Raw genomic sequence first — 20,807 nt, forward strand, 5'->3', positions numbered from 1 at the left:
ACTTGAGCTATGTTATGTTAATATTTGCTGCTCAGCACTTATCGACAACCGCCACGTTAAATATCGACTTAACATGCGAAATATATATTTATCGATATTAAGATATATTTTGCAACAAGAAAAAAGTAGACAAACAAAAAGCTGCTTTTATTTTCGAATTTTCAGCAAAATATGCCATGTCAGGTGCGTATCAAGTGGAGAATAATGCTACTCGCCGCCTGCTCACAATTATCAATTGCAGCACACAGTGGAAAAAAGGCTGACGCGACAGCAACGGCGCTGCAAAGGCACGTGGATGCCAAAAGCCAAAGCAATATTGATCATTTTATAATTGATACGTGTGCGGATGAACTATACTACTGTGAGGATTGTGGCAATGACTACGACAGCATCGAGGCGTACAACAATGCACACAGCGGCCTCGACAGCTGCACAGGCGCCGTCGAGGCCTGTTCCAAAGTTTCCCTTCATGCCGTCGAGATGAAAAATGAAGCGGACGGCGAAGATGATCGAGTGGATGTTGAATCCCTTATCCTCGAAGATGATCTAATTGAGGAAGTCGACGATGCAAGTGAACCTCAGCTTTGGGAGGTGCTCGATGACGATGAGGTACTGCTGCCAGCCGAAGTCGAGGACGAGGCGCAAACTGAACCTGAGGCTGAGGCTCAGTCAGAGCAAATGTCCAGCAAGTCAGAGCGTTACTTTTGCTTCGATTGCCACAGCATATTCGTGACACGTGAGAGTGCCGAGGAGCACAGCTGCCCCCAGGCAGAAGCAACAACAACAACTACAACGGGTGGCAAACCGAGCACTGCCAACAAGTTGGCCAAAACGCAGACGCCAGTGAGACGCAAAGGGGCAACAGCCACAGCAGCGAGCAGCAATAATACGGCCACTGTTTGCCACATTTGCAAAACCAAATTCAGTTCAGCCAAATGCCTCAAGTTTCACATGCGCATCCACAACAAGCGTGCCTCCAAATCCATACAGGATGCATTACCTGTTGGCGCACATCAGCAGTACAGCGAACTGGATCAATTCTATTGCGAAATCTGCAACAAGAGGTCAGTTCATTTAACAGTCGAAAAATAACAATTTATATATATAGAAGTTCCACTTTATATACATACATGTTTAGTCAGTTGAAAAGATTTTCAGCCACCACAATTTATTACTCTTATAGTCATGGATTAGCTGAATATGGAAATTAGTCGAAATTCATATTTTTTTTTTTTTAAATAAGAAAATCGATCCCAATACTAAATCATTTTCAAATTTCCCATTGCAGCTTCGAAAAAAACCTGTTAACGGTACATAAACAGATGCATCAGAGCCATAAACAGTTTCTGTGCGGCACTTGCAACCGCAAATTCGATAATCTAACCAACTATAAGATGCATCTGAAGATCCATGAACGTCACGCGCTGAGCAACAACAACAAGCCCAGTAAAAAGGCCGCCAGTGTGGACAGGGATAAGCCAGGATTCGCCTGCCAGTACTGCGAGCGGGTCTTCTCGCGTCCCTACGAGAAAGTGAAGCACGAACGTGTGCACACTGGCGAGAAGCCTTACAGCTGTGAGGTGTGCGGCAAAACGTTTCGTGTCTCCTACTCCCTCACGCTCCATCTGCGCACGCATACTAACATACGGCCGTATGTGTGCACCACGTGCAACAAACGGTTAGTGAAATGCATTCAATCTTTTTTTTTGCAAGTTAAAGGAGTTCTTTGTCGCTTGCAGCTTCAAGTCGCATACGGTTTACTCGCACCATTTGCGCATTCACAGCTCGGAGCGTCAGTATGTTTGTGATAGCTGTCCGAAATCCTTTCGCACATCCGTGCAGCTCTACGCGCACAAGAATAGTCACACCAAACCTTATCAGTGCGCCGTCTGCAATCGTCCCTTTTCCTCACTCTACGCCGTCAAGGCACATATGTCCACCCACAAAACGAACGATGCGAAGAGCGCCGGCAACCAGGTCACCAAGAGCCAAAACATGTCCAATAAATATTGGTGTGTTACCTGCGGTGCAGAGTATGCGCGTCCCTTTGCGCTCCGCCTGCACATGAAGGCTTCCCACGGGCATCAAGATGATGCGGATACACGCTTTGCGAAAATCGCACCAACAGATGATGACGATGAGATTATTGTGCCCGATACAGAGACGGCGGTGCTCATAGCAGCGGCTAAGGCGGATTCAGCGTATCTGTGCGATGAGGCCAATGAAGTGGATATTATGGGTGCGGTGCCCAAATACGAGGAATGCATTGAAGTATCAGCAGATGCGGTGGGTGAACTGATTACTGTATACCAAATGCATTTCAGATGTGATTATTAATATTCCTTCTCTTGCAGTTCGATGTGGAAACCTTTCACAACGAGGAGATCATCACCGACTGGCTGAAGTAGTGGGAGTAATAAAAAAAATCAAAATAAATTTAGGCACAATTACATGAAATTGAGAAACAAAACTTTTATTGGAACATAACTGGCGCTTTACCTATTAGTAAATATAAATATATGTATTTATTGCTGGCGTATATTGAGACCAGTCCATTGGGTGATTAATTTAAGAAAATTGAAATCGTTTAACAACTACTTGCATAATGTAAAAATAAAATATATAATTTTAAAATTATTATTATTATTGGTTAATTAGCTTCTGTGTATAACTACAACAGCAATTCCGCTAATCTGCTGCCAACGGTTCTTCGGGCTCATCGTTGTCCTCGTCGCATATCTCTTTGAGCACCTCAACCAGATCCTTCGCCTCGTCTAGTTCTTTGCGCATTGTGTCCATTTCCTCCTCCAGTCCCTCGATGCGTTCGTGCAAATGGCGATTCTCGTTGAGGCTCTCCTCCAATGCGACGCGTCGCTGCTCTGACAACAGTTTGTAATAGTTCTCGCCCGGCTCACACTCACTGGTCAAATCCTCGGCTGTGATGGGCTTATCGGCAGGAGAAATCTCTGCATCAGTTTGGGTATCAGCATCTTGGGTGGTTACTGTATTGGTTGCTGCCGCTGTATCGACGCATTTGCGTTTGCCATATTTGGGCGCTAGATTGACGCCGGCCTTTAAGCGACTGAGCTGATCCACGATGGAGGCACGTCCCGTTAGTCCAGTTAGATTCTCCTTGTCGTTGGCGTTCGCAGTCGCCTGCAGCGGCTTTAAGGTTTTGCGCTGTTGCTTCAGATGCTGCTCTTGCTCGGCCTCGCTCTCGACTTGTATGTACACTCTTGCGGCGCCCGTGGACATTTTCAAACTTTTTTGTTAATCGTTTTTGTTAGTTAACAAGATCAATTTGTTAACACATTAATTTCGTTGAATGCCTTTTTCGCAGTGCGTTTTTCGTTTGTGCGTTGTGGTGGCCGCCAAAAATAATGCCGCGTGCGGTTGATCAGCACTGTTATGCCGCTTATCCAACACTGTAATTTTAGAGTTGTAGCAGTGCCAGCGTGGAGTGCTTACATTCAAATATTCAGATTTTGCATTGACGGTAATTGTTTTAGAAGTGGTAATTTAGCAATGTCTTTATACCTTAAACGTACGTTTTACGTTTTAAATGACAAAATTGAAGCTGCACAGTGTTAATTTGCTGTTAGGTGGCAACGCTGCACATTAACAGCTGACCGCGGACGCGCATGCAAACGTTTTTGCGGCTTTTGTTATAATTTTTTTTTTGTTTTGCAATGATGACTGAAAAAACCAAACCAACGCTGCAAGTTGAATTGAATTTCGTAAGTATATGGCCTTTAGATGCACGCATATGTCTAATTATGCGTATTGTGTAGGATGAGGAGGATGTGCCGTACGAGGAGGAGATACTACGCAATGCGTACTCCGTTAAGCATTGGCTGCGCTACATCGATCACAAGGCCAAAGCGCCCAACAATGGCGTCAATTTGGTATATGAGCGCGCGCTGAAAGAACTGCCTGGCAGTTATAAGATCTGGTACAACTATTTGCGAACGCGCAGGAAGCAGGTGCGCGGCAAAATACCCACAGATCCCATGTACGAGCAGGTGAACAACACTTTCGAGCGTGCTTTGGTTTTCATGCACAAAATGCCCCGCATCTGGATGGATTACGGGGTATTCATGAGCTCCCAGTGTCGGATTACGCGCACCCGTCACGTCTTCGATCGTGCATTGCGTGCGCTGCCCATTACACAGCATGGACGCATTTGGCCGTTGTATTTGAAGTTCGTCAAACGCTACGAGATGCCCGAAACGGCATTGAGGGTCTACAGGCGCTATCTGAAACTGTTCCCTGAGGATGCCGAGGAGTATGTGGACTACTTGCAGGTATTATTCGAATTTTATATTATACAGCCTTCTTTGTGACATATTTGTAAATAATTTGTATCATTTCGCAGGAGGCACAACGTCTGGATGAGGCGGCCCAGCAGCTGGCACACATTGTGGACAACGAGCATTTTGTGTCGAAGCACGGCAAATCGAATCATCAGCTGTGGAACGAGCTATGCGATCTGATATCGAAGCATCCCCACAAGGTGCACTCGCTAAACGTGGATGCAATCATACGTGGTGGACTGCGACGTTACACGGATCAGTTGGGCCATCTGTGGAACTCTCTGGCCGATTATTATGTGCGCTCCGGTTTATTTGATCGTGCCCGCGACATCTACGAGGAGGCGATCCAAACGGTGACAACGGTTCGTGATTTCACACAAGTTTTCGATGAATACGCTCAGTTTGAGGAGTTGTCGCTGAACAAACGCATGGAGCAGGTGGCCAACGATGAGGAGGCCAACGAAGAGGATGATATCGATGTGGAGCTGCGTCTATCGCGCTTCGAGTATCTCATGGAGCGGCGACTGCTACTGCTGAATAGTGTGCTGCTGCGTCAGAATCCGCACAATGTGCACGAGTGGCACAAACGTGTGAAACTCTACGAGGATCGACCCGAGGAGATCATCAATACGTATACGGAGGCGGTGCAGACGGTGCAGCCAAAGCTGGCGGTGGGTCAACTGCACACATTGTGGGTGGAGTTTGCCAAGTTCTATGAGACGAATGGTCAGGTGGAGGATGCCCGCGTTGTCTTCGAACGGGGCACCCAAGTTGAGTACGTTAAAGTCGAGCATCTGGCTGCCGTGTGGTGCGAGTGGGCCGAGCTGGAGCTGCGTCAGCAACAATTCGAGGCAGCTCTTAAACTGATGCAGCGGGCCACGGCGATGCCCAAGCGAAAGGTTGCCTACCACGATGAGACGGAAACGGTCCAGCTGCGTCTCTATAAATCCCTAAAAGTGTGGTCCATGTACGCTGATCTGGAGGAGTCCTTTGGCACCTTCAAGACCTGCAAAGCCGTCTATGAGCGGATAATTGACCTCAAGATTTGTACACCACAGATAATCATTAATTACGGACTGTTTCTCGAGGAGCACAACTACTATGAGGAGGCGTATCGTGCCTATGAGAAGGGCATTGCTTTGTTCAAATGGCCAAATGTCTATGACATCTGGAATTCGTATCTGAGCAAGTTCCTCGAACGCTACGGCGGCACCAAATTGGAGCGTGCTCGCGATCTCTTCGAACAGTGCCTGGATCAGTGTCCACCGGAGCATGCCAAGTATTTCTATTTGCTCTACGCCAAGTTGGAGGAGGAGCATGGCCTCGCCCGGCATGCCATGGCTGTCTATGATCGCGCCACCAGCGCCGTCAAGGAAGAGGAGATGTTCGACATGTACAACATATTCATCAAGAAGGCAGCGGAAATTTATGGACTGCCACGCACTCGAGAGATCTACGAGAAGGCAATTGAAGCGTTGCCGGAACAGAATATGCGACACATGTGCGTCAAGTTTGCGGAGCTGGAGACCAAACTGGGTGAAGTGGATCGCGCCAGGGCCATCTATGCGCATTGCTCGCAGGTGAGTAGCAGTGGATTACATATACCTGCTAATGCCCCGGGATTAATATGCCTTCTTTTGTTTTTGGTCAGGTCTGTGATCCTCGCATTACGGCCGACTTCTGGCAGACATGGAAGGAGTTTGAGGTGCGTCATGGCAACGAGGACACGATGCGTGAAATGCTGCGCATCAAGCGCTCCGTGCAGGCCACCTACAATACGCAGGTCAATATGATGGCCGCTCAGTTTCTCAATACGGGCAATGGTGCTGCTGCCGATGCAGGTGCCGGTTCTGGCTCGGATGCAATGCGTCTGTTGGAGGAGAAGGCGCGACAGGCGGCGGCGGCGGCGGTGGCAGAGCAAAAGCAAAAGCCACCAGAAAAGGCTGCCTCCAATATTATGTTTGTGCGTGGCGAGACGCAAGGTGGGGCCAAGGACAAGGCAAATACAGTCGTTAATCCTGATGAGATTGATATTGGCGACAGCGACGAAGAGGATGAGGACGATGATGATGATGATGATGGTGGAGAGCAGGAGGGAGGCACTGAGCAGGCAGCAGAAGCAACAGCCACAAAAACAGATGATGAGGGTCTCGTAATGAAGAAGCTGCGTTTCGAACAAAAAGCGATTCCTGCCAAGGTCTTTGGCAGTTTGAAGCCCAACAAACAGCAAGACTCTGATGACGAATAGAACCAATAATATTGAAGAATTTTACAAGCAATTTTCTGCACTTGATAAGGATAATGCTTCAATGTCTTGTTATCAATCACTAAATTATATAACCTTCAGCAAAATAATTGATCTTGCTAATCATGGCTTGACTTTTAGATCAGTAAAATGCTTGTCGAGACAAATGAATATGTTCACAAATTGTCTGCGCTTTTTAATCAGCGATTAAACTCTAGGTTAATTGTGTATTCATATAAAAACTATAAACTTCAAAAAGAGTTGAGGCAAAAGTGTTCGTGCCACAACTCTGGTTGGCGACGCTTTCGGTGTCAGCTGTGTTTTAGACATTCAGTTGAACTTCACACACCTGGCATATTCACATTCACATTGATATCACAACAACTTTTCGAACAAATATTATTGAAACTTGAACATTAGTAAAATAGTTCTTAGACTACAGAATAACACTGGAAGAGTAACCACAATGATGTTGGCCAAGTATATTGCGAATGTGTTGACGAGGAATACGCACCTGAGGAATGAGCTAATCTACAGGCAAGTGCGGTCCATGAAGTCCTTCAGTCCAGTCTGTGGGCAGGTGGGGTCCCTTAGGCCTCTGGTTGCCATTGGTCGCCAGTTGATGCGATCGTTTGCCATCAAGTGTGATGATGTCAGCGTTGTCAAGGGCGCTGTGGTGGGCGTGTACACCAAGGAGGGTGACAGGGAGCCCAAGTTGACATCCAGTGGCGAGAAATTCGATGATCGAGCCCAGGGCAAGATCTCCGAGCTGGTGCGCGAGACGAACATGAAGGGTGAGCTGGGCAAGGGGTTGGTCTTCTTGAATGTGGATCCCGAATTTACGGCCGTTGCCGTTGTGGGTGTGGGCGTAGAGGGTGCTGGTTTCAATGACATGGAAATGATTGATGAGGGCATGGAGAATGCTCGCGTTGCTGCCGGTGTTGGTGCTCGTGCCCTGCAGCTGCAGGGCATCACAGATATCTTTGTGGACTCCATGGAGTATCCGGAACAGGCGGCCGAAGGTAGCGCCCTGGCTATCTGGCGTTATAATAGCAATCGCCGTAAGAAGGATCGCACATTTATACCCAAACTGGAGCTATATGATTCACCGGATGTGGATGCCTGGACGCGTGGACTCTTCAAAGCGGAGTCACAGAATCTGGCCAGACGTTTGTCGGATTCACCGGGCAACCAGATGACGCCCACCATCTTTGCGCAGGCCACAGTGGATGCCCTGTGTCCGTGTGGCGTTAGTGTCGATGTACGGTCGATGGACTGGATCGAGGAGAATCGTCTCAATTCCTTTCTAATGATCGCCAAGGGCAGCTGCGAGCCGCCCGTTGTGCTGGAGATCAACTATTGTGGCACGGCAGCGGATGATAAACCGATTCTGCTGCTGGGCAAGGGATTGACTTATAATAGTGGTGGTCTCTGTTTGCGGCCCAAGAATTGCATGCACATGTATCGTGGTTGCATGGCCGGTGCTGCCGTCTGTGTGGCAACCATTCGTGCAGCGGCCGCATTATCGTTACCGTTGAATATTTCGGCTGTGCTGCCGCTCTGCGAGAATATGCCATCGGGCATGGCGGTCAAGCCGGGCGATGTTGTCACCCTACTCAATGGCAAGACACTGGGCATCAAGGATGTGAGCAAGGCGGGCGTTGTCGTCATGGCCGATCCATTGCTCTACGCTCAGGCGAATTATAAGCCTCGCCTTGTTGTGGATATTGCCACCTTGGGCTATGGCGTCTGCTGTGGCCTTGGCGGCAGCGCTGCCGGCATTTTTAGCAATTCGAACTTTGTTTACAAGCAGTTCTCCAAGGCTGGCTCCTTGACGGGGGATCGTCTGTGGCGTTTGCCTCTGTGGAATTACTTCAAGCAGCTGGTCACGCCCAGCTTGACCTATGACATTAGCAATCGCGGAAAGGGCCCCGCTTCCAGTTGCATTGCAGCTGCCATTTTGCACGAACTGGTGCCGTGCGTGGATTGGGCTCACCTCGATATACGGAATGTGGGCATGCTGACCAGATACAATCCATTGCCGTATTTACTAAAGGATCGCATGACTGGGCGTCCCACACGCACCGTCATTCAGTTCCTTTATCAGATGGCCTGTCCGGACAACAAGTAGTTGTTGTCTTTCATTTTCATTGTTTTCCCCTTTAATGTTTTCAAAATTTTAATTGTTTATCCAGATGCATGTCAGAAACCACAGACACATGGGTAAATATATGTTGCAACAGTCTGAATTCCGATGAGATCATGACTTACGAGTAGAATCAATAAAATCTTTAAAAAAGAAAATATCTTCAAGATATCATATTTTGTGGGATATTATCTTCAAAGGTATGGAATCTGTGGGAATTCGTTTCTTTTTCTGCTATTTCTGGTTTGTAATTAAACCGTTTGTAATTAAACCTGGAAAGGACCCAGTTAATATGATATATAAGTTCTAAATGAAGAGGCTTTCAAGCTGATGAACCGATCATATTTCAGGTTGGACAGCAAACCCGAAAAACCTTTTTTTTTAGTTAATCTCAAATGCATCAGAATAGTTTTTCACATATTTCACTCCTGGAAATAAGTTTTTGTTTTTTTTTTTTTTGTCAGATAAGCTACAGCAAGTATTATACTATATAAATTGACTGAGTCATCAAATCTTGGGTATTTGTCACGCCTTGTCCGGTTTCAGGTTGAAATACGTATTTGGCTTTGGCTTAATAATAAGAAAGGGTCTTTGTGGCAACTGAATTATGTCCGTTAATTTGTGTCTCTCTATCTGGGCTTATGTTGTTGCTGGTTCATTCTATATTTAGGACCAATTATTTAGTGTACAACCATCAGTGAGGGGTCATCTCTTCATCAGGAGCTGCTCGTTGCATATTTGAGCTGTCATTTAATTAATTTAATTGAGCGAAAAATGCGAAATGCGCCCAAAAGTGTTTGTAAAATTGTGAGGGGACCGTTTCAGCTTCATTCTCTTGCTGTCTGCTGCTTTTTGTAGCCTACTTCGGGGCGGCTTATTAGGCTAATTGCGTAAAGTTGGCTTTAATGAGTCGAAAAACGGTGCCAAGCCTGGCCACAAAAAGCCACAAAGCAAACGTTGTTGTTGTTGTTCTTCTTGTTTTTGTTGTTGTTGTTGTGCTGTGGGCTTTGAATTTATGACACGGCTTTAATGGGTTAACTGGGTTAATGCTCATCCCTCATCATGAACCGTTATGCTCACCCTTGGTGACTTTGCGGTCTTTGGGATAGTTTCCCCTGCAGCAACAGCCTCACCAGCAGCAGAATCAGCAACATAAATTTTGACAATTAAGCAAACATTTGGCGCCCAGCTCCGCCAAGTTGGCAACTGGGCGAATTTCTTATTAAGCAGCACACACTCCAGCTTAAGCATTATGCAGCTGCTAAGCCAAGTTAAGCTCAGCTGAGCTGAACTGAACTGAGCTGAACTGAGTTGAGCAACTTAAACCAAGTATCTCTCAACACCGCTACATTTTGCACAAGTCATTAGGCCAACAAAATGATAATTTTGAAGCATTTTTGCATTTTCCAATTTGCCGAATACACTACATAAGCGAATAGTTTCCCAAATTGCTGATGAAGTTGGCAACTTGTGAGTGAGAGGGGTCTTGCAGCAAATGTATTAAATTTGCAAAGAACTGCTGACGATTGCTTGGCTAGAATGCTTGAGTGGGATGAGTGGGATATTGATATCTTTCCGATATGTTTCTAATTAAAATCAAATTTCACAATCCATAATTTGTCAAACTTAATATATTCAAGGATATTCCGGTTTTTAATCAATTCTTAACTTTAAGAATAATATTATTTTTGCTAATGGGATTTTTTGTGTTGGAAGATTTTATATTTTAATTTAAATAAGTAAATAAATAGTGTCTAATACTTTTTTTTTAATGATTATAGAGTATTTATTGGTTGGTTACTTTAAGTTGAACCGCCAACTGTTCCCTATGCGCACTTAATGCGGCGGTGCAAATGCTTTTGAGTTATCAGTTAGGGTTCCATCTTGGGCTGAGGTGCGGATGGAGTGGGGGTGTTAAGCGCTCGAGTGCTGGAGTGCAGCCAAATGAATTTGCTAATGAGCAATCAGGCTTCAAGAATATGAAATTCGTTTTTATCATATTTTTGTGATTTAATTTTCATTTTTCTGAGAATTTCAAGTTGTGCGCTTAAAGAGACCAGTCGAATGCCAAAAGTCAACCAGCCAAAAGCTGAAGTTGATGCGACTGCGACTGCGGCTGAGGCTGTTGCTGAAGGCTGTGTTAACGGCTAAAAGTTAAATGGCTATTCGGTCGCATGCCACGCCTCCTGGCAAAAGCGACCCCCGCGGCGTTAATCATTTACAGCGGCAACAAAGACCAAAAATCAGACCGAATTATGATTCTATACATATATAGGAGACCGAAACGTGGAAATTAGCGACGCTGGACGTTCGGTCAGTTGCCAAGGCAGCGGCTATTTTCATTCCTATTTCCACTCCCACTGCCACACCCATTTTTATATTACCATCTTCATCATCATGCGCATTTTGCAGCCACCTTCTTGGCTTGGCTGCAGCCCAACAACACAAAAAAAAAAAAAAAAAAATCATTTTTGGCGGCATTGGGGACCGTGTCTAGAAAGAATTGCAATTGTGATAAAATTCAGCGTAACTAATGCCGACCACAGCAAAATGCGATAAATTGCCGGACGGGTGTATTATACTCTTTATCTGAAGTCTACTCCTATTTTATTGGTTCTTTTGTTAACCTTAATAAAGTTTTAAAGTCTCAAAAATAAAAAAATTGTCTAAGGGAACAGTCAATTACATTTCTTAGTTCTGTAATAATATTTATGAACTGTCATTTTTTTTTTCTAAATATTTTATTATTATAGGCTAGTTCAGTTTTATGTCCTTATCAGTTTAATTACTATTATAGGTGTCTGTTTTTATATATATAAATATGAATTATTATTGGCATTTTAATATTTGCAATAACTCCTCTTATTTTGATGCACAATTTCATTTCATGGCAGTTTCGTTTCGCTTTTCAAACTTAGTTATTTATTGATTGATTACTTCTATTATTTTGCTTTTATTTATACTCAGATATATTCGGAATCCGACGACAATCAGCACTTGACCAGCGAAAACAAATTTAAGTTTTTGAACTTGTATTGAGATCTTCTGAGTGGTTCATATATTCAAAGGCTGCATTCTCTCTGGTCAATGATTTAAGAAGAGTGTTTAATATTCGTCAAGTGCATTAAAAACGTTGTCCTTTCATGTCTATTTTATTTTTTTTTGTATTTGTTGGAGCTATTTTGGGGTGTCGCCTTCTGCGGTCGTCATGGACGGTTTGTTCCCGGCTAAAGTTTGGCGACTTCTTTCTCATTTTTTTGTTCTTTTTGTATTTAGTTGATTGTCGCTTTCTGTGTACATTTTTATAGCATTGGCTCTTGCCTTGTTTTGTGGCTGTATGAGAGATTCAGTTGCTGGAAATGATAATTTTCACTTGAGCGCGCACGTGAAAATGGCCAAAGCGAATAGCTGCGAGGGGGCTGATGCTGATGGGGGTGTGCCTGATGTGGTTTTAGCTCTGCTATAAATTGCCAATTAATGGCAGAGTAGCGCTGCGGTGGGTTTCATTTGCATATTGCTTCGCATTGCTCCAAATACAAACACCCACACATACACTCACAAATATTATAGGATATGCGATTGAATGCCGATTTCTCTTCTCTTCTTTGTTTGTTGTTTTTTTTTTTTTGCGTTTGTCACCCACTCGGCGTATGCTTAATTTTTGGGCACATTCTTTTCGACTGTTTTTGTTTTGGCCTGTCACACTTCACTGGTCAGCGAGTCGCCATTTTGTTTTAGATTGTCCAGCGTTCAAATGCATTCAAATGCAGCTCGGACTAGGTCCGGTCGAGCGTCGTGCTAAATTCGTTGCGGTTTTTGTGGTTTTCCATCCGTTCTGCTTTTGCCATTGGCTTTTTGTGTCATTTCAAAAAATAAATACAAAACGGCAGCGGTCCAAATTTAGTTCATTTTCAAATTGAAGCAAAAACATCGAATGAATAATTGAGCTTGTGATCAAATATGTATGAATACACTGGTTATGTGATGAATGTGTGTATTCAAAGCTGACCTCTACTCATTACTTCGTGCATTTTAAATCTTAGCTTTTTCAGATTTGGTTTTGTTCATATTTAATTGCCATATTCTTTTGTTCACTTTTGAATTTAAGACCATGATCTATTATTTTCTATTATTCGGACTCCGTTTTACAAGGGAATGTAATCTTTGATGTGCCTAAGATCTTTGCTCTTTGATCATCTCTTAATCATCTCAGTTCATATGCATTCATTTACCTATCCGCCTAACTGACGCTTTTTGGCTGAAATTTGATGCGAATGCTAATCAAATTTATTTATCATCGACACTGGTTTGTTATTGTGTTTGTTGTTGCTTGTTAAATATGTGAGAGTGGCGCAGACACGTAAATTATGTGCACATCTATACTATACTCGTATATAACGCATACGACGCGTTCGCTGCTATCTAAATGTACATAAAACCGTCTAGGCCAATACCGAACAAATAGCCAAAGCAGCAGCAGCAACAACAACAATTTGGTTAGGGGCAGTGGATAAACTAGGCATATTATTAGAAGCCATAGCCATGAATTCTACAAATACTACAACAAATTACTGTTTATTTTTCACACAACACACCCCCAAAAATGTCAGCTTGGGATTGAGTGGGTGTTTTAAGATAAGCCCAAAAACAGACAGCCAGATTGGTATATTCAGCTTATGCATGTCGCATGTATTGGCAAATATATTTATTTGTATATATATTGAACAAATTGGCTTTGCATGAGTAAAACTGAAAATTAAAGCAGTCACCTCTTGGCCAGTTCAATTGCATTCGCTGCTTATGCATATTTATATAATCTGATGCCGGTATAAGAATATATAATTTATAGATCGGCATTAAGATTTCCTGATCACGCCCACCATCTCCACTATTCCAGGTCCGACTCCAATGTTCTCACATCTTTCTTCTTGGGCATTTGAAAGTATGTTAAATTTTGATAGTTTCTCTAATCGCTAATCAAATAGTATAATTTTTGTATATTTATTTTAACATTTAAAATGAAGAATTTTTAAAAAAATATCAATGCTTGGCTTACCATTTGATTTGTATACCTTGCTTTCAGGCAAAGTAAATATTGGAAAAGCGTTTTAAAACAAATTCAAAGCCATCAACAAGAATTTGAATAAATAAATTAAGAGTATTCTGATTATTGTATTTTGCAGTTTATTTTATTTCTGCTTGCTGTTTGTTGTTCGCAAGAAATACAAACACCAAATGCACTGCAACAAATATTGTGTTAACGTTCACATAACGGCATAATATGCCCAATTGGCCAATTAAAGGAGATTTTTTTCGCTTTGGCTGCTGCTTCAGAATGTCAATAAAAATATGAAAAGTAATTTAATAAATTAAATAAATATAAGTTTATGCACAAATACATTTCATCGTCTGTCTCGGACAGCAAATAACTGAAGCAGAGTCCCCCTCCTCCCCCTCCTACCCTTCCCCACCCCAATCCGATCAATGTCGATGCTTTAATAACAATTTGCGTCGCAATTGAGCTGCACTGCGTGCCCGGACCGAAGTGCATGGAATTAAAATTAGTTTATTTGAATGCATTGGCCCAATGGATATTGGACACTGCCAATCTGCAGTAGCATACCCTAGCCAGTAGCATGCCCCAAACACCCCAAACACTCCAAACTCACCACATGGCTATCCACAACCAATGCTTTAATTGTTCGCTGTGTTCATTGCTCATACGCCGCATTGGCCCCATCGGCAATTTGAGTGTATTGCTTGCATTCAGTTTATCGCCTGCATTGTTTGCTATTTGGTCATGGTCTCTACTTCACTTTACCCCTCAACATGTCCCACCCCTCTCTCGTACCTCATCCTGGTGTACATTGCCTATGGCAGCCTATTATTATGCCGCTGCTGTCTGTGACAATATTTTACGGGTTACTTGATTTACTGTTTATTTATTGTTATTATTGAGTTGAGATTTTTTTGTGTTGTCTACAACGTTTGCACTACGTTTCACAAAAAAATAAATAAAATCAAACACACACAAACAATGCCGTTTTAATTAAAACACCAAACAACAAAAATAAAATACATCATTTATTTTAATACATTTTAGGTCACACTTTAAAATCAGCACATTTATTAATGAAATGTGCTCAAAATTTGTTGTCTAAAAATATATTTATTAGATAATATGCTAAATGAAATGCATACTCAGCGTCATTGTCGTTGCATTTGATTAATGGCCAACTAAATAAATTACGTCAGTTTATTTAGTCAACGCATAAGCAATGAAAAACCATAAAAAATAATAGATGGCCCATAAAATGCCTCCATAAATTGTGCAAACTTGTCAAAATCAAAAGCGCGGAAATGTCAAATTAGATGGTTATTGAAAAAGAGCGAAGTCGCACACCAAGTACCACATACAATATAAAGGCCGAGTCTCTCCCCCACTCAAACCCCCCTATATTGACGTTGACTAAACAAATGGGCAATGCACTTGCCAACGTGTGGAAGTGCGACAGATATCGAGTACATTATTTATATATTTTTTTGTTTATTTAACAATTATTAACACGCTGAGCAGTGCTATGGCCAAGCCCAGAGATTGTTGAGCATTCGTTGTTGGGCTATTATTACAGGGTATCAGACCCAGCTTGGAGGTGCAAACACAGGCCTCAACCTGCATGCCCGTCGAATGCTTTTGCCGGTAGCAGCCATTTGTGCTGTTCACCTTGGCGCACATATAAGTTATGTTTTGAACTAGAAAGCAGAAAGCAGAAAGAAACTGAATCTCAGTTAAGTTGCACACATGCCAAGTTGGTGCAGGGTATAACAAATAAGATAATACTCACTGCCGCCCTTGAATATGTACGAGTACTTGACACACGATAAACCGGGCGACATCTGGCACAGATATTTATCACGGTTCAAAGTCTCGTTCTGCCACAACGCCTTTGCATCTGGCACCGTATCATTGACTAGATAAATCAATATATAAATATTTATATATATATATATGTACAGCAATATATAAATGAATATATAAGTCAACTACATACGGGTAGCCACCAATGGCATTTCACAGGGTATCTCATTGAAATCACCAACTCTTGCCTCGCAGGTTTCCTTGGCAATGTTCGTCTTGTTCGCATAGGGTCCTATCCAGGTGAAATGAAAGCATTGTGGCGCTGTGAATTGAGTATAAATGAATCATATTCATTTACATGCACTTGCCACAATTCACCAACACTCGGCTTCCACAAATTTGAACAGCAGTAACGGTAGCAACAATATACACAGCCGCGGTAGCATTCCAAATAAGATACTTCCTATATTGATAACTTTTCACAGATAACTTATATATCTATAAATTTTATGTATTTTCTCCTCTTCTTCTTCTGATTTTTTTTTTGGGACAAGCGCTGCTGTTGCCACTGCCACACACAAAGTGATATTGGCGGCGCATTCAATAACCTGACGATAGTCAATCTTATCATTTACCTTTGAGTACCATTGAGATTTTTTTTATTGGTTGTTAAAAAGTTCGAGTGTTTAATGTGAGAGTGTTTTCTTTTTTTTTATTTGTAAATTACATTTTTATTTATTTTTGCACATGCGAGAACTGAGTAATAAAGTTCTGGGTTTGCTTTAAAGACTGGTTTATAAATATTTCTTTTAGTTTTATATTTAAATTATAGATTGGCATATTGATAAATTATGTTGTTAACATGCGCTTTTGCTTTTTGAATAATTTATTTAATTTTTAGCTGCTTGAGATCTGATAAAAATAATATTTATATCTGAATATTGACTGCATATGATATCTTTTCTTTTGTGGCAAATCGAATAACTCCAAGAATAATTATTCTAATTGAAAAATGACATTATTGAGCTAACATTTTTATGTAGTTTCCGAGTCATTCGTTTGATGGCAATCAATGACCTTATCAGCCAACTTGTCAATGGGAAAATAAAAGAAAGTGCGATACAATTTAAATGAATTTTAAAATGCTGCGAAAACTTTGCGAAAACACCGAAACAAGTTGCCAAAAAAAAAGGAGGCAGGGAAACGAGGCCTTCAAAATCCCCTTATGCAATTTGTGTTTAATTAAATTTCCAGGAGGCAAAGGCGCAGTAGAGATGCCTGACAAACAATTAAATAACAGTTGCTAAAAATGTTGCTAAACTAAAGTCGGCAAATTGTATTTGTTGTTAATTGTCCGGTTGTCGGAGTTGCCCTCGTGCCTCTTGCACGAAATGAGTTTGAAAACAAATAAAAATGTCAAACGAATGAATAAAAGTTGTCTAATTTCATTTATTTAGCAGCAGCGGCATTTGGATAGCCAACACACACACACACATACACAAACACTCAAAAACTCATGTACTTACTGAGAAAACTCACGAATACACTCACGTATTTGAACAGTTGTGCAAATTGAATAAAAGTTAAATTTTTCCTATCGCTCTTCACGTATATTTCACTTGGCTTGTTTTTTGTTGTTTTTTTTTTTGTTTTTTTTTTTCTCGAAAATTTAATTTTTAATTGTTCAAAACAATTAGAATTTATTCGTAATTTTGCGGTGTTGTATGTGTGTTTAGAACTTTTGCCACAGCTGCCAGCCAGCTACGTGCCCCCAAAACTTTGTATTGCTTTTTGTACGAGTTGATTTTGTTTGGCAATGTTTAGTTGCAATTTGCTTTAAGCCACGTACTTAAACAACATAAATGCACACATACATCGATCAACACATTTTGACAACTTGTGTTACCTTTTGTATTTATAAAGAATCTACGATTCATTTTATACTCCAGTCACAAGTCGCGAAACACATCACAAAAGGCCACCTCAGCCAGCTATTTCCATCATCATCATTTTGTGAGGATTGCAGCCTCAATCCCCCTTTTTTTTTTGCCCAATGATTGATCATTTTTATTGACACGAACGTCATTAGCTTGAGGCGAAAAATACAAGAGAAAAAATAATGGCAACGGAAATTAGCGTTAGTCAGGCATTTCAAGCTAACATAAAGAAGCCAAATCCAAATAATTGAACCGTGACAAGGGCAACAAGAAGTCAAAACTTACCTTAGCAAAAATGCTGCTGCTTGTGGAAAATTTTAATAAATAAATAAATAGTGTAAATATTGAACGATTAAGAATTGAATTGGAAATCTACTCTGCAGTTGATTTTATGGCAAGAGGCTATAATAGTTTTATAAGATACTTGTTCACAACAAAACATAAACAGTCAGAAGAAAGCAACTCCAACCCCATAATATATATATAAATATATATATATATATATATCCACCATCTTTCTTATTAAAACTTGTTAAGAATTAACATTGAATACAGCTTCGGGACTTGTGGTTAATTGAATTGGCTGTGCTTATCTACGATTATTAATGTTCCATAATGTTATCATAGGCCTGGTAGCTTTTCCTCTGTTTCACAATCATAATATAAATTCCGTAAATTAGAGCTTAAGCTAATGTTAGAATTCATGATTAATGCTGTTATTGTTTCAGGCAGTTAAGCTTGCCAAAATATTCAATCTAGAAGAGCGCTGACTTGCTGGTGCTTAGCAGTTCTAATCTCTCTATTTTAGGATTCATAAAACTAACAGAATTTCGGCACAGGCTTCACCAGGCTCCATTCAGCTCATTAATTATGCAAATGCAAAATTTTTTGCGTCTTTTTTTTTTTGTTTTCTGGCCATGTTTCTTGCATACGGTTCCACTTTGACTCCAACGGAACGACAATACACCAAAAATTATGTCACCAAAATGCAAATGTCGCGACCAAAGCTTAACAGCGAACTGAAAGGGGATAACTGTTGGAAGGGGGGTGATTAGCACAAGTTTGGGATGCAAAAGTTGTTAACAAAACTAACAGCCAGTTGGCATATGAGCAACATAACTGGGCTCAACACACAAATGTTGCTCTCGGGTCTTCCTTCGGCTTCTTGGCTAATGGCGAGCCTGCATAAAATTTGCATGCGATTAAAATTGATAAATTGTGGCGAGGAGGTCGGTGTATAGGGGGGGTGGGGGCAGTCCCAACTAGAGAAGTCATTGGGGCTTAGGCAACTTAGGAAACAGACCTTGGCATGACCTACACATCAGCTGTCAATGGTTTTCAATTATGTGCCAGTTTCCGCTGCACACAAAAGCAGCTTAGGCACTACATTACATACACTGCGCGTAAAAGTGTGTTAAACGTGAATCTTACGCAGTTATTTCATTTTGCTGCTACTCTATTTATGAACGATGGCCACATTTTCGCACAGTGCACCGTAGCAGACTTTTTAAAGTGTTTGGTATATGTCGACTGGCTTGTAATTTTAATAAAGTCAGCTGCATGTTTTTTGGTGTTGGTGTTGGAGCTGGCTGTTGGTTGTTGGCTGGCAAACTGAGGGGAACTAGTCTTTGGCGACAGCTAAACCGATTTGCTAAATTACAAAGTTGCCGCGTCGCGTCCCTCTAATTACGTGTCGCCGCTGCACGTCCAGAGGCGGGTCATTATGTCACCTGTTCGAAAAATGGCGCACGTAAACCGGAAACGCTGTGCAAGTCGAGCGAGTGGAGCGAGTGGAGCGCTGGCGTAAGCGGACCCGTGATGGGGGTGAAGTGGCAGGCCAAACGGCTCATTGTGCGGAAATCGCATTTGGCGCTGATAGCACAAGCAGCGCCTAACTAACGACCAACTAATACGATTAGTGGCATAATGCGAGGGACTTAAGTGTGTCAATAATGTAGCGCTTTGTTTGCAACATCTTACAAATATCACCCACTGAGAGTATCTAGGGTATACTATAACAGAAGATTATCTTGGTAAACTTGAGAATATCTTGATATCTGCAAAACTGTTTATAGGCTATACTCCAAGAGTATAGTATGGTCTTGGTATGGTATAATTGAAGATTGTCTTGGTAAACTTGAGAATATCTTGATATCTACAAAACTGTATCTAGGATATATTACAACAGAAGATTGTCTTGGTAAACTTTCGAATATCACGCAATAAAATCAGAATGAAATTAACCAACTGAATTTAGAACCAGTATCAGAAACGAACATTCGACATTCGTTGATATTATGAAAGTGAATTCAACTGAAACTGAGATCATACCAGCATCAGAATTAGAACGAGAACCCGATCCGAAATTGGGTTCCGCTTCCCTGAAAGAAAGAAGTTTGTTGTACAAGAGTTTAAGTCCAAAGATCGTTTATTTGATAAAATATTACATTATTCAATCTACGCTGCTTGCTTATTTTTGGTTCATCTAACGCACAATCCGATCTTAATTTCAATTAATTTTGTTGGCTCTAATATTATTTGCAGCACTTGATGCAGGCCTTGAGCTCATTGCTTGCATTTACCAAGTCGTAGAACGAGTAGCGATGATAGCTGTAGTATTCCGGATTCTTGTAACGCTCACATTTGCCAGCCTTCGGGCCGAGTATCTCCCTTTTCGCCATGGGCCGAAACACTTTGGACTTGATAAACGGCGGCAGTTTGAACGTGTTCGTTGAGAGACGAGTGGGGGCATATCCATCGGCAGGTTGGCGATTATTTAACGGTTTCGGTCCCAAGCGGCAGACCTTCTTATCGTCTTGCTTCTTCTTGCAGTGCGCTAATCTTTTTGATCCATGGACACTATTTGCTTGCCTCAGCTTGGCTGAAATGAACGCCAAGCTGGAAAGCATTTTTTTTAATTTTCTTCGTAGAATACCTATAAATAAGACATAGAATTTTGACTCAACTAACAATTTGTAAGCAAAACCTGCTCAGATTTGAATTGTTTTCTGACTGTATCAGAGAATGTTTAGAGGCTTCCTCGAAGGTAAAACAAATTATATCCATTTGATGACATTCCTAATGCTGCCGTCGTTAAAACTTTGCAGTAATCATAGTTGAGAATAGCCGCAAAGCTGATGTAATGAGAATAGTCAAGAAGATTTCAGTGCGATGCTTAGATACGCCATCACACACACGATAGGATAAGCCAGTTGGAAACTGAAAGTCGACCCAGTTTGGATCAGGCGTAAGGCAGTTTAAGCCAAAAACACTAACACACATTGAATTATTTCGATCATTAAACTTA

At 41.8% G+C, this 20,807-nt stretch overlaps 6 protein-coding genes across 7 annotated transcripts; 3 read left to right on the top strand and 3 right to left on the bottom strand.

Moving 5' to 3' along the window:
- Positions 1-107: 107 nt before the first annotated feature.
- Positions 108-2,419, top strand: LOC6560134 (zinc finger protein 260). 2 transcript variants are annotated; one of them, XM_032734077.2, is made up of 5 exons: positions 108-183; positions 242-1,064; positions 1,289-1,678; positions 1,740-2,286; positions 2,355-2,419. In XM_032734077.2, the coding sequence occupies exons 1-5, from the start codon at positions 177-179 to the stop codon at positions 2,406-2,408; spliced, it is 1,821 nt and encodes a 606-aa protein (XP_032589968.1). In that variant the 5' UTR covers positions 108-176; the 3' UTR covers positions 2,409-2,419. The 2 variants fall into 2 exon arrangements, with proteins under 2 accessions (XP_032589968.1, XP_032589967.1); XM_032734076.2 differs by lacking the exon at positions 108-183 and having other exon boundaries at positions 191-1,064.
- Positions 2,420-2,447: 28 nt separating this feature from the next.
- On the bottom strand, positions 2,448-3,399 carry LOC6559133. Its single transcript, XM_001985795.3, has one exon. It carries the CDS (start codon positions 3,253-3,255, stop codon positions 2,689-2,691), a length of 567 nt encoding a protein of 188 aa, XP_001985831.1. The 5' UTR covers positions 3,256-3,399; the 3' UTR covers positions 2,448-2,688.
- A 219-nt stretch (positions 3,400-3,618) lies between these two features.
- LOC6559134 (pre-mRNA-splicing factor syf1 homolog) lies at positions 3,619-6,668 on the top strand. The gene is made up of 4 exons (XM_001985796.2): positions 3,619-3,737; positions 3,792-4,304; positions 4,376-5,893; positions 5,965-6,668. Exons 1-4 carry the CDS (start codon positions 3,690-3,692, stop codon positions 6,559-6,561), a joined length of 2,676 nt encoding a protein of 891 aa, XP_001985832.1. The 5' UTR covers positions 3,619-3,689; the 3' UTR covers positions 6,562-6,668.
- Positions 6,669-6,887: 219 nt separating this feature from the next.
- On the top strand, positions 6,888-8,873 carry LOC6559033 (cytosol aminopeptidase). The gene has a single exon (XM_001985797.2). It carries the CDS (start codon positions 7,025-7,027, stop codon positions 8,687-8,689), a length of 1,665 nt encoding a protein of 554 aa, XP_001985833.1. The 5' UTR covers positions 6,888-7,024; the 3' UTR covers positions 8,690-8,873.
- A 6,349-nt stretch (positions 8,874-15,222) lies between these two features.
- Positions 15,223-16,091, bottom strand: LOC6560178. The gene is made up of 4 exons (XM_032734761.1): positions 15,946-16,091; positions 15,757-15,885; positions 15,550-15,675; positions 15,223-15,457 (listed from the first exon to the last, which is right to left on the bottom strand). Exons 1-4 carry the CDS (start codon positions 16,007-16,009, stop codon positions 15,252-15,254), a joined length of 525 nt encoding a protein of 174 aa, XP_032590652.1. The 5' UTR covers positions 16,010-16,091; the 3' UTR covers positions 15,223-15,251.
- Positions 16,092-19,918: 3,827 nt separating this feature from the next.
- LOC116805054 lies at positions 19,919-20,429 on the bottom strand. Its single transcript, XM_032734844.1, has one exon. It carries the CDS (start codon positions 20,407-20,409, stop codon positions 20,035-20,037), a length of 375 nt encoding a protein of 124 aa, XP_032590735.1. The 5' UTR covers positions 20,410-20,429; the 3' UTR covers positions 19,919-20,034.
- Positions 20,430-20,807: the final 378 nt, after the last annotated feature.

The sequence above is a fragment of the Drosophila grimshawi genome, unplaced genomic scaffold (genome assembly GCF_018153295.1).
Source record: "Drosophila grimshawi isolate 15287-2541.00 unplaced genomic scaffold, ASM1815329v1 contig_1367, whole genome shotgun sequence".
NCBI lineage: Eukaryota > Metazoa > Arthropoda > Insecta > Diptera > Drosophilidae > Drosophila > Drosophila grimshawi.